The 13965-nt window shown below is 44.3% G+C and overlaps 1 protein-coding gene across 1 annotated transcript in view; it reads left to right on the top strand.

Annotated features, from left to right (window-relative positions):
• Positions 1-12219: 12219 nt before the first annotated feature.
• Positions 12220-13965, top strand: part of camsap3 (calmodulin regulated spectrin-associated protein family, member 3) — a 188081-nt gene continuing 186335 nt past the window's right edge. The window contains exon 1 of the mRNA XM_048618013.1: positions 12220-12837. Within this exon, the coding sequence (XP_048473970.1) occupies positions 12708-12837 (130 nt within the window). The 5' untranslated portion in view covers positions 12220-12707. The remainder of the gene's footprint in view (positions 12838-13965) is intronic.

The following is a 13965-nucleotide window of genomic DNA, read 5'->3' as shown; positions in this document are numbered from 1 at the left end:
TTGTATACCTGGGTCCTCGGTCTCTTTTAACATCCAGTGCACTCCTCCCTGTCTGAGCAAACTCTATCTTGAGCCCACGCTCACAGAACAGGTTCAACGGTCTTGATGGCTCTGATGGGAGATCCAGTCAGTCAGAGACAGCAGAAGGTTCCTTGGTTGCCAATCTGTGCTGTTCCATGGAAACGGGGTTCCTTGGATTAGGATTGGAGGAAAAGTCATTCTGAGATCTTCATCTAGTAAATAGACCACCTGCCTCTTTCACCCCAGCCAAATGGTACACATATAGATGTTGAATGAGAACAGTATTGAGCTTGATGCACTACCTTACATGGGCACTTGAAGACAAATGGGATAAAGGGATCTGGGTGGACATGAGAGATCAGGACTGTTGCTTGCATGGAGGATAACCTCTGTATGATTGGGCTCAAAGGCCTGGTTTTGTCCCTTCTGAAGTCTAATTTGATGAACATCATAGGTTATAAGTGAAGAACATGATCTGGGGATGGGACTGGTGATTGGAAGACTGGTGTTGTCTTCAAGAAATGAGGAAAGGAAACATGAAGAGAAACACCACAGCTGTGGGTTGAATTGTGACGACCCCAGTGTGAACTGGATGAGGCCTTCACCCACCCAGCTACTATGACAATACCACATGCATTTTCCCACTCGTTACAGCACTCCGAGATGCAGCTTTGCAGCTGGTAGCTGTGGGTCGTGGGTATTTTGTTACGAGAGATCCTCGTGTCCTGTATGACCTCACTGTTGCTTGAGGTCCGAAACCACAGTCTGAGTGAGTAGGCTGCATGGTTGCAAACCCAGGAATGCTGGGATATGTCAGCTGTGACCGCATGTTTTCCCTTGGCTGAGGTGCAAGTGTCAGACCACATTATGTCGATTGTTCTCAAGGCATCAGGTAATTTGTAACCAATCAAAAACATCTCAAAGCAAACAGCTTTTTGATAAATTGCCAAACAACCTTTGGACACTGTTAGGGTTCATTGTAAAGGAAAGAAAGCAGCTTCTTTGATTTCTAAAGCTCCACCTCTGTATGTCTTATTGTCCTTCAATTAATGATGTCTGTTTTTGAAGTGCAGTCGCTGTTGTAATGTAGGAAGTACCGAAACCAATTTACACACAGTATGATCCCACAAACAACCGTGAGTTAATTTCCAGCTAAATATAATTATAGGCCTGCACCCCTGGGAGGTAGGGGAGATCTCCTTGGCTCTTCTTGTACAATGGGACTTTTTAACCTTCACCTGAGAGAGCTGGATTTTAACTCCATGTGTGAGAATGGTACCACTGATGAGCTGTACTTGTCCAGAATTGCGTTCAAATCTGTGGAGAGGAAACGGAGTCCACAACTTTCTGAAGCCAAGGTGAGACTGCTCCCAGCTGAGCTAAGGCTGGCACAGATATAATGAGGAGGGCTCAAGTCATCATGGAACGATTAAGGTGCAGAAGGAGACAATCAGCCTAATGTGCCTGTACTAGCTCGATTATTCCTCCCCATCTCCCTGCACACCATTATTCCCCAAACAAAATCCAATGAACCTCTTGAATGCCTCAATCGAATCTGCCTCAACTATATTTCCAGGCAACAGATTCCCAACCCCAACAACTCATTGTATGAAAATGTTTTTCCTCACAACAACCTTGCTTCATTAGCATATCACCTTAGATCTATGCCCTCTCATTCTTATTTCTTTTGTGAGCAGAAACCTATTCTATCTACTCTGTCTGGCCCGCTCATGATTTTGAAAATCGCAATCAGATGGCCTATCAGCTTTCTTCTCTCCAAGGAGAACATGGTGGCTCACTGGTTAGAACTGCTGCCTCACAGCACTGAGGACCTAGGTTTGATCCCACCCTCGGGCGACTGTCTGTGTGAAGTTTGCACGTTCTCCCTGTGTCTGCGTGGGTTTCCTCCCACAGTCCAAAGATGTGTAGGTTAGGTGGACTGGCTGTGCTAAATTGCCCGTAGCGTCCAGGGCTGTGTGTTAGCAATGGGAAATGCAAAGTTATAGGGATGGGGTAGGGGGGTGAGTCTGGGAGAGATGCTGTTTGGAAGGTTGTCGTGGACTCGATAGGCTGAATGGCCTGCTTTCAAACTGTAGGGCTTCAGTAATTTTCCAATCAATCTTCACAACTGGAACCATTCTAGTAAATTGCCTCTGCACTCTCTCCAAAGTCTTTGCATCTTTCTGGTAACATGGTGTTCAGAACTGTACACAATACTCCAGTTGGGCCTAACAAGTATATTGTACAAGTTTAACATCAACTGCTTGCTCTTGTATGACATGCCCCTATTAATAAAGCTTTACTTACTGCTCTCTCCACCTGTTCTGTCACCTTCAATGATTTGTGCACATCAGTCATTATCAGAGAAGCCACGGTCACCGAAATGAGGAAGTGCTGGATAAATTAAAAGTGAAGGCAGCAGGCCTGTGTATTAAACACAGAATAGGAGAAATCATCAACTATCCTCAAAGAGTTAATCTGAAAGTGGCATCTCAGTGAGCTGACCAGCAAAGGACAGGAGCCTTATGGGAAGCAAACAGTTAAAGAGAAGTGGGAATTTTATTTAATAAGTTCTGATATTGTTGACAAATACCTTAACGGAGTCACGATTTACTGTACAAATCGTACCGAAAATGTAAATAGATGATTTGATAAAAAGAAACTTAAGCTTCCTTTGTCATTTATCTCAACTAGACAGGATAGCAAAGCAAATAGCAGATAGGAGAGTGACTTTTAACCCTCTGTAAGCATTAACTTCAACTGGCCAACAAGCCACCCTTGTGTCACTGTATCTCTGACTGATCCCTAAAGCTGCTCCAATGATCAGGAATCGACATTGGGAACTCGGTGGGAAAGTGGATCTAGAGTCTGTCTGACTATTGGCAGGTTAGAGTCTGGCGGTCCTAATGTGCTATAGCCAATGTGGGAACCCTAACCATAAGCCTATCACAGGTAAATGACGGGCAGATAGGAGGCATATCTGTGATTGTCACACAAAGCTCTGCCTCCCTGTCAAGGCAGTCGAAATGTGGTCCCTTTCTATTTGAATAGATATAAAGGCCTTGCCTTCACTATCTTCTGGAGAAGAGAATTCCATACTTTAATGACATTCTGAAAGGAAAATAATTGTCCTTATCTCTTTCTTAAAAGGGAGACCTCTTTTTCATAATGATAGAGACCAGGAATTTATTATTGATTCATGTAAAAATCAATTTAATTCCACTAGTGTCCTTTTGGAAAATCTGTCATCCCAACCTTTAAAATTACAAATTTACAAAGTTTTTCCTTTAGAAAACTTTACAATTCATCATCTTCTCTAGCCTGGGGCAAAGGTAAAAGCTGTTCCATCAGGGATGTGACTGATGGATGATTGTTGTTGTTGTTGTTGACACACTATTATACTGTGGATATCGCATTGTACAGCTACACAGTTGCAGGCCCATTTGATACATGAGCCCCGGATATCCTTGAGCATGGACATTCCAGGCTAATTTTAGAATAAACAGTGTCTTTAAACGGTGCCAGAAACTCAACCCAAAAGGACTGGTTCCAAACAAATCCAAGTTCTTTGAGTGTGAAAGACAAAGCAAATCAGATATTGTTGAATTGACTCAAATGCCATGCCACAACATCTCAAAATTCCTTCTACAATTTATTGTTACTGTCTTTCCCATCAACTCGTGTTTATATTTTTCCCGAGGCGATTTCTCCTTACTCTGAAACCTTTAATTTACCCTTATTAAGGCACCCAATGTGTCAGCCTTCATCTTAATGGCTGACAGTTAGACACGGATAACCCCAGCTATATCAATCTTCAGACAGTGTTCATTTCCAAAGGATAATCAAAGTCATGACCAGAGTCAGGTTAGACTGATCTACTGTCCCTGTGGCCTCCCTATTGATGGACACATCAACTACCCAGCTGGTGTTCAGCCAATGGTCATGCCTCCTGTTTAATGTCTTGATTGGATGAAAACTGTAGGGAAGGAGCTGGTCTTGGCTTTCCTGAAAAGTGCTTCTTTGTATAGATAATTTCTCCCAGAACATTGATTTAAATCCCAGTGCAAATTGCTTGGTCAGTCACCTTAAAGGAATGGTCCCGCTCATAGGTTCCATTGCAAATCTGCTGCAGAGCTTATAGATGCTTGTTTTTTGGGGGAGGTGGGTGGGGAGGAGAGAATTGTGTCCATGAATGGAAGCCACCAGCTTTCTGCTGGAGTTACACGTTGAGGAATCTCTTGCTGTTGGCATTGTGAAATCTGGCCTGGTGCCACTTCTCAAGGTGCCAAGGGAAGCGGGCAATGGCCTTGACTTCACATCCAGTGCAAACACCATCATGGATTGATGTATTGTCAAGAGGGGAGAGCAGGAGTGGTCAGTCAGTGGAGTTCGAGCTGAGGTGAGCAGAAACAAGCAGAAGTAAGTGTGAGGGCAATTTGAACCTCCAGACTGATGGTTACCTGAGCGTCCTATTAGCCACTGAGCCCAGTATCTAGCCAACCATTTGTACCAGTTCGTCATCATCATCATCATCATCATCAAATCACAGTGTTCTGATATGTCTCTGTGTTTGTGGATATCCACAGTGCAACCACAACCTAACACTTATCTGACCAAGTTGCGGAGAGACTTGTATCTCTATAGGATCAGAGAATGATACAGCGCAGGAGGCTATTCAGTCCATCATGCCTTTGAATGCCCTTCCTCCACAGCCCTGTGAAATGTTCTCCTTCATAAACACAGCCAATGGCAATGTTGTAATTGGATCTGCTTCAACGAACTGTTCAGGCAACGCATACTTCACAACCTCTGGAAGTCCCAGACACTTTACACTGAAGGAATAACTTTTAAAGTGTAGTTTCTGATACAATGTAGGAGTAATGGCAGTTTCTTCACAAACAGCAATTAATTAAATAATCAAACTGTGTGTTTAGTGCTTTTGAGAGATTTGAATGTAGCAGGGCACTGTGAGATCTCACTTTCTCATATTAAAATAGTAACACGTTGTTCTTTCTACTCAATTGTGGGGTCAGTCAATGTCTTATCTGAAAGACAGCACCTCTTGATGCAATATTGTTTTCACAGGCTCGGTCCTTATTGAGACAGATTTCTTGAAGTTTATCAACAACACTAACTATGTACATTGATATGATATCTCAACCTTACATAGTGTGATGATACTATGGCTTTAAGAGGTGTATTTTGTCCTTTTTTTTGAAGAGAGGTTTTGAGCCATAGGTAACGAACTGTCTGTTCTTTGCCAATAAAATAAACAGCTTGTGAGGCTTTGGGTTGTTTTTAAAGTTGGAACAACAGAAGCAGCATGAATTGTGGAGTCAGGCTCCCAAAGAACCAAGGTTTTAGCTTTCAGCAGTGGTTGGGGAAGCTCTTACATCTCTCTCTCTCGGCTACAGGTAAAAGCTTGGGTTCTCTCTCTGCTGCCAGAATCGCATGTGAGACAATCTGCTTTACTGACTTTGCCTTTGTCAAGTGTGTATTTATGGCAGGTTACTACCATTTTATCAGCCTGGTTGCTGTTTAGTAGTTAAATAGTCTATAATACCATTAAGTTTTCCAATAGAGTTAAAGTTATACCAAATCTTCTTTCTTTTGTTTGTATTTTAACTGGAGCGTAAGAATAAAATGTGTTTTGCTTAAAGCCACGTACTGTAACCAGTTGAATTACATCTGGAACACAGCACCTTACAGTTGTCTTCAAATACGATAAAAGTTAGGGTCTAGGCTATAACAATAGAAATACACTCACTTAGATTACTAACGCATTACAGATATAGCTTAGTGATTGACTTGCTGAACCAAACTGTACTAACTAATTGGGCTGACCAACTGCTACAGATCGACTCACTGACTATTGAAAGTAAGATGGAGACCTTTTATACAAGAAGATCACATCTCATGATGTCATCTGAAACCACCTACTTTAATCTCTGTGACATCATCCAGCTTCCTGTCTCTGCTTCTCCGTTGCTGAAATCCTCATTCATGCCCTTGTTACCTCTAGACTTGACTGTTCCAGCACACTCATGGCCTCCCCATTCTACCTTGCACAAATACAGGCTGTTCTGCCATAACGTGTGCCAAGATTGGTTTAACCATACACTCTTCTGTTCTCTGACCTATGTTGGTTAAGCTCGACCTTGATTTTAAAATTATCAGCCTTATTTCCAAATTCTTCCATGGCCTCAACCCCCTGCCCTATCACCCTACAAGATCCCTGCACTCCTTCCATTCTAAGCCCTTGTGTATTCCCGATTATAATCATTCCATAACTGGCACCTTCAGCTGCCTGGGCAACAGGCTTCAGAATCTCTATCCCCAGTTAGGGATGCTCCTTAAAATCCTCTTTGACCAAGATTTTGGACAAATGGCCCAATTATTACTTTTCTGAGAAATCTTTGGGGCCTTTTGTTATGTTAAAGGTGTTGTATAGATACAAGATGTTGGTCTGCTGTGAGCCTAGCATTGCGACAGAATTAAATTCTCACCGCTGTGGTTGTGACGATTACTAATTCAAGGTGGATCACAAGTGTACATGTTAATTTAGATGTGTGCAGTTAGGCTGGCATCCAGTTGTTGTTGTAGATTGACCACTGCTGGCACCTTGTGGTATTTGCCACCTCTACCAGTAGTTGTACCGGGTAAGGAATCTTTGAGGTGGCTCACTGTCACCAGTCCTCTTCTGTGTCTCCTTTGTCTTGGGTCTATCAGGGATTACTGGTTGAGAATGCACCCCCATCGAGTATCAAAGAAGTGACGCTGATCTTAGACAACATGCATGATGGCAATAAATGCAATTTCATTTGGCCAGGCCTATTGGATGGCATGGTGGCTCAGTGGTTAGCACTGCTGCCTCACAGCACCAGGGACCCATTCCAGCCTTGGGTGACTGTCTGTGTTGAGTTTGCATGTTCTCCCCGTGTCTGTGTGTTTTTTTTTTCCATCTGGGTGTGCTGGTTTCCTCCCACAGTCCAAAAATGTGCAAATTGGGTGAATTGGTCATGGTAATTGTAGGGATTGGGTGGGATGCTCTTCACAGGGTTGGTGCAGGACTTGATGGGCCAAATGGCCTCTTTCTGCACTGTAGGGATTCTATGTTGACTCGTAGCTGGTACAGCTACCTGCGCTTTTTCCAAAAGCTACAGCAGAACACCCCATCTCCCACAGACTGCTTTTATTTCAAAAATATACTTTATTGATAAAAAATATCTTTATGTATGTACATAGTCACAAATGCTGTTCGGTTCTGTACAGGAGCATATCAAACAAACAAACAAACAAACATTGGAGTTTGACTCTACCCAAACAAACCAAAGGCATCCCTCACTTGTACAAGACTATATTTACATGCGTTTGAGGCACTGGGAGGGTCCAATAACTGAGCAGATCCCCATTTAACTTCAGCAGAAAGACTTTAGACAGAGCGTCCCTCAGCACGTTGTCCTGGACCTTGGCACGTGCCAGTCTGCAACACTCAGTCAGCGTCAACTGCTTGCTCTGGAAGACCAACAAGATTCGGGCAGACCAAAGAGCGTCTTTCACCGAGCTGATGGTCCTCCACGCGTGGTCTCCCACTGACGGTGTGTAACCTCAGCAGAATGGGAGAAACCAGTGTAAGGTGAATATTAACCCCTTCAGAACCAGGTTACACAACATCAACCACTTCACAATTATTCTGCAGAAGGGGAGGCGATGGCCTAGTGGTATTATTGTTGGACTGTTAATCCAGAGACCCAGATAACATTCAGGGGACCCGGGTTTGAATCCCGCCATGGCAGATGGTGGGATTTGAATTCAATAAATATCTGGAATTAAGAATCTGAAGATGACTGTGAATCCATTGTTGATTGTCGGAAAAACCCATCTGGTTCACTAACGTCCTTCAGGGAAGGAAACTGTCATCCTTACCTGGTCTGGTCTAGTCTACATGTGACTCCAGACCCACAGCAACGTGGTTGACTCTTAAATGCCTTCTGGGCAATTAGGGATGGGCAATAAATGCTGCCTAGCCAGCAATGCCCTCATCCCGTGAATGAATAAGGGAACAAACAAGTGACAAAAGGAATAGAGCAGTATCAAAGTTAAGAGCAGAAAATTTAAACAGGATTAAATTTTGTCTCCACTCTCCTCAACTCCTGAAGATTTTATCTCTTTACTCGGTTAGAGATAACATACAGAAAACCCCTTAGAGAAATTAAGTGATTATTTAGGGGCTGAGCGGTTAGCACTGCTGCCTCACAACACCAAGGACCCGGGTTTGATTCTACCCTCAGGCAACTGTCTGTATGGAGTTTGCACTTTCTCCCCGTGTCTGTGCGGGTTTCCTCCCACAGTCCAAAGATGTGCAGGTTAGGGTGGATTGGCTGTACTAAATTGTCTGTAGTCTACTGGGGTATGTACGTTAGGTGGATAAACCATGGGAAGTACAGGGATAGGGTAGGGGGATGGGCTGGGTGGGATGCTGTTTGGATGGGTAGTGTGGACCTGTTGGGCTGATTGGCCTGTTTCCACACTGTAGGGATTCTATGAATCAGAGGTGACATGTTTTTATATTACTGCTCTGCAGAGGGCACTCTCACGGTCACTGGCCATCAAATCCCGCGGAAAATGAATAAATCAGAGCTGGCTGGTGTGAACCCATGAGGTCATAGAGAGAGTGAAACAGGATCTCTGAAAGTGAATAACATACACGTGAGTCAAACCACGAGACTGGTATTTCTAACTGTAATCAAGAGGATTATAAACGAGGCCAGCCACAAGACACACCCATGGACAGAGTACACAGTAGTTTCATGACAGCAACAGTCTTGCAGTCATGGCTTGGAAATATATCGCCGTTCCTTCACTGTCACTGGGTCAAAATCCTGGAATTCCCTCCCTAAGGACATTGTGGGTCAACCCACAGCAGGTGGACTGCAGCGGTTCAAGGAGGCAGCTCACCATCACCTTCTCAAGGGCAACTAGGGACGGGCAATAAATGCTGGGCCCACCCAGCAATGCCCACATCCCATAAAATGAAGAGAAAAAACAGTCATGTTTCCATTTCTCCCAGAGCTTATCTTATAGGGAAGTGATTACAAGGTACAAGGAAACAGTAAAAAAAAACAAAATGAACAGGGGTAGATTGTGAAACGTGTCACTGTATCGGTTAAGAGAATACATTGACTTTGGAATTAGGGCTTTATGAGATCTGGGGAACACAGGGAAAGGGGAAATGTTGGTTTTCGACACATGGAACTTGGGGAAGTTTTGTTCCTTGTGTGTGCTTCGCCGTTCAATGATCTGTACATTGACTCCTTTGCCCTAGACCCATTGATGGCCTTTCCCCCGGGAATGTTCTATTCCATTTCAGTTGTGAAAGTTGCAAATGTCCCCCATTATCCAGGTCTATGAGGGAGGGGAAAGGAAGACCATTCCAGGGTCCTACTATCCTCAGTGTGAGAGAAAGAGAGGGGGGATCTTTCTGATTTCTCCCCTGAGTGGCCCAAGCTCAAATTTTAAGGTAGTGGCTTTTTGTCCCCATTGAAGGAAATATCTTCTCTATTGAAACTTTTAATATTTAAACATCTTGATCAAATACTCAGTACAAAACTCGAGGCCATACTAGTCTGAAAATGCCTTTTCTTGGATGGAATACTTGGATGGGAGACTATCTGAGAATATCAGGTGAAGTAGGCTTAAAGGCTATTGTGGTACAGTGGTAGTGTCTCTACCTGAAAACCTAAGTTCAAGTCCCACCTGTTCCAGAGGTGTGTCATAATTTTTTTTATTTCAAAAATATACTTTATTCACACAAAACATCTTTATATATACACAGTCACAAATGCAGTTCAGTTCGGTGCAGTGGCGTATCAAGGAAACAAACAAGCATTGGAGTTTGACTCTATCCAGCAAACACATCAAAGGCATCTCTTACTTGAACCAGATTGACATAACATCTCTGAACATATTGATCAGGAAAATATCTAAAACTCTAGTCTGTAGTGTAGCACTGAAGGGAGTGCTGTATTTTTGAGGGTGTTGCCTGTGAGCCATGAAACCAAGATCTGGTCTGACCCGCAAGACAATTTGAAAAGCACCATGGCAACATTTTGAAGAAGAGCCAATATTTGGCATGGTGGCTCAGTGGTTAGCACTGCTGCCTCGCAACGCCAGGGGCCCAGGTTTGATTCCACCCTCGGGTGACTGTCTGTGTGGAGTTTGCACATTCTCCCTGTGTCTGCGTGGGTTTCCTCTGGGTGCTCTGGTTTCCTCCCACTGTCCAAAGATGTGCAGGCTAGGTGGATTGGCCATGCTAAATTGTCCATAGTGTTCAGGGGTGTGTAGATTAGGTGGATTATAGGGGGATGGGTCTGGGTGGGATGCTTCTGAGGTTCGGTGTGGACTTGTTGGGCCGAAGGGCCTGTTTTCACACTGTAGGGATTCTATGATCTATGATCTATAAGTACATCAGGGTAATGGTACAGAATGCAGAATATAGTGTTACAGCAACAGAGAAGATGCAGGGAAAGTTCAACCCTAATATATGAGAGGTCTGTTCATAAGTCTGATAACAGCAGGGAAGAAGCTGTTCTTAAATCTGTTCGTACATGTTTTCAAACTTTTGTACCTCCTGACTGATGGAAGAGAGTATAACCAGGGTGGGAGGGGTCTTTGATGATATGGATTGCTTTCCCGAGGCAGTGGGAAGTGCAAATGGAGTCAGTGGAAGGAAGGCTGGTTTGCATGAAGGCCTTGATCACTTTTGAACACATTAAAAAGAGCAAGAATCATCTCACAACTGTGTACAACATTGGGCTTGGCCGTATTTCAGCTTGGTTTTTAACTTCGGTTATGTGCAGGGAATGGGCTGAATGCTTTCTGTCTTGTAAGGAGATTCTGAGATGAGAGATTTCTTCACTCAGACAGTTGTCATGGTCTGAAATACACTAACAATACCTAAGAGCTGCTGCAGTCAGATTCCATAGTCACTTTAATAGCTGATTGGACTCTTTTGCAGGGAGATTATACTGGACATCTCTTTCAAAGGGCTGTCCTATCGAGCCCACTCCGTCATTCAATAAAATCATGGCTAATCTTTTCGTGGACTCAGCTCCACTTACCCACCCGCTCACCATAACCCTTAATTCCTTCTCTGTTCAAAAATCTATCTATCTTTGCCTTGAAAACATTCAACGGAGGTAGCCTCAACAACTTCACTGGGCAAGGAATTTGGTGAAGAAGTTCGTCCTCAACTCAGTCCTAAATCTCCTCCCCCTAATTTTGAGGCTATGCCTCCTGGTTCTCGTTTCACCCACCAGGGGAAACAACCTCCCTATTTCTATCTTATTTACTCCTTTCATAATCTTATATGTTTCCATAAGATCCCCCATCATTCTTCTAAACTCCAATGAGTATAGTCCCAGTCTACTCAGTCTCTCCTCATAAGCCAACCCTCTCAACTGCAGAATCAACCATATTGCAGCTTTATAAGACTTTGGCTAGACCACACTTAGAGTATTGCGTTCATACTGGTTGCCACATTGCAGGAAGGATGTGGAGGCTTTGGAGAGGGTCCAGGATGCTGCCTCGATTAGACGCTATGAGCTATACGGAGAGGCTAGAAAAACTTGAGTGGTGGAGACAGAGGGGAGATTTGATAGAAGTCTATAAAATTATGAGATGCATAGATAGGGTTGACAGTCAGAATCTTTTTCCACTAGTATTGGACAATTAAAATATCTAATACTAGGAGGCATGCATTTAAGGTGGGGGTAGAAGTTCAAAGGAGATATGACGGGTAAGTTTTTTTTAAACACACAGAGTGATAGGAGTCTGGAATGCACTGCCAGCGGTGGTGGTGGACGCAGATATGATAGGGGCGTTTAAGGGGCTTTTAGATAAGCACATGGATATGCAAGGAATGGAGGGATATGGATCAAGGGCAGGTGGAAGGGATCAGTTTAATTTGGCATCATGTTCGGCACAACATCGTGGGCTGAAGGGCTTGTTCATGTGCTGTATGTTCTGTGTTCTTAACCTAGTCAACCTCCTCCGTAGCCCCTCCAGCACCAGTACATCTTTTCTCGAGTAAGGAGATCAAAACTGAACACAGTACTCCTGATCAGATCTTTGTGCTGTTAAGATTCAGTAGACAAAGGAATCAATGGAAACTGGGCACTGCAGATTCCATGACAATTGGTTAAATACATCATATGACCAGACAGGTACATTGTCTCTGACACAACATGGGAGTCGATCATTTCTAAAACAGTGTGGAGACAATAATCCAAGACTGCTGACCGTGAATCAGACAGGCTGGAGAGGTAGAGGGGTGGGGGGGAGGTGAGAATAGTTGTGGAGAGGTCCCCTCTAGATGGTGCTGTGTGTGAAGGCTACAGGACACCTGAGCTGTTTGAAAAAAATGACGATTTCAGCGCAGCCCAGCCTCCGGCTCCCAGTGTGAGTCAGCGCAGTACCTGGGATCTGAGAGCAGGCAGAGGGAGGGAGGAAAAAAAAGGACGGAAGGAACGAAATGAAATGAGAGCTTTTGATCCGACAACAGCCTGCGACTGCAAGCCGAACAAGGGGTGGCGGACCCAAGACCAGATCTAGACGGAGTGGAGAATTTAAATTGGACTTGTTCGGATTATCCCCAGCTCTGCGGATGGCCGCTGTTGCCTCCTACCATGGTAGATGTAGGTGAAATGAGGAAGACGTTCCTTGTCCCGGAGATCAAGCCCTTGGACCAGTACGATTTTTTCAGAGCTAAGATTGCGGGAAGCCTGTCGTGGCTCCTGGCTAAATCCTACGGATCAGGTACACGGTTCTCATAAAACAAAAGGTGTTGTGGGGCGGCGGGCGCTGGTTTAAGAGAGAAAAAAAAATCTTTTTTTGTTACTGTGGCAATGCGCAACGGGAAGATGTTCTCAGTAAATCACACACACACACAAAAAAACCCAGGCTTTGAACCTGTCCTGCAATTTTCAACTCTAGAATACAATGTACCCCACGGAGGGGGAGGTGGTGGTTTTGGGGGCGTCCCAAATTCCTTCTCTGATTTCTCTTACTCCCCCCTTTCTAAAAAAAAAGTCATTTGTTCGTGGTCTGCGAATTTTCTCTTTCACTCTCTCTATTTTTCCTTCTCGGTCAACAAATTAGAACCATTTCATTCCCCCCTCCCTTCCCCATTGATTTATGAGCCATTGTTGCGAAGATTTTTGAATTAAGCTAGACCAGGGGTTCAGAGCGGGGGGGGGGGGGGGACACTGGTTGTAAAAATGAAATAGGCCTCACGCCGTGCCATCTTTATTGATCTAATGCGTGGACCATTAATTAAACTGGTTAAGGGGGTTAGGAAACAAACCTTAACTGAGCTTCAATTGTGCGTGTCTGTGTTTTCTCTCTCTCTTTCTCTTTCTCTGTCTCTCGGTTTGCTTTCGAGGTGTCGCCAAATGAAATGGCCGTTTGTGAAAAAGGCTTTAATTTAATTCCCTGTCAGCAGCGCTATCAAGGTCTTTCGCTGATTTTTTTTTTCTCCCCCCCCCCTTAAAGCTGGGGTGAAATTGCAGAGGGGCGTGTGTGAGGGAAACCAGGTCAGTTTCATCGCTGCAATTGACCGCTCTCTGTAGTCGGGGGCGAGCGGGATATTACTACGGTTTGTCCCAGCCCACTGACACTAAGGTGTGCGATTCTCAATGTCAGAAGTCACACGGCGCCCAGGTTATAGTCCAACCGGTTGTTGTGTGATTTCTGACCTTGTCCACCCCAGGCCAACACCAGCACCTCCACATCATCTTTGTCAATGGTCATTTGATTTAAACCTCGGTTTGACGGTTCCGGGTCTAACCCTGGGTTAGTTTGACCACGCCTGATTCTGTGTTACTGCACAGAATCAGGACTCGAGCCAATTGTGTAATCGGAGGGGCGAGATCATTGTGCCCATTC

This window comes from Rhincodon typus, chromosome 38 (assembly GCF_021869965.1).
Source record: "Rhincodon typus isolate 14 chromosome 38, sRhiTyp1.1, whole genome shotgun sequence".
Lineage (NCBI taxonomy): Eukaryota > Metazoa > Chordata > Chondrichthyes > Orectolobiformes > Rhincodontidae > Rhincodon > Rhincodon typus.
This window is presented reverse-complemented; position numbering and strand designations above follow the sequence as displayed.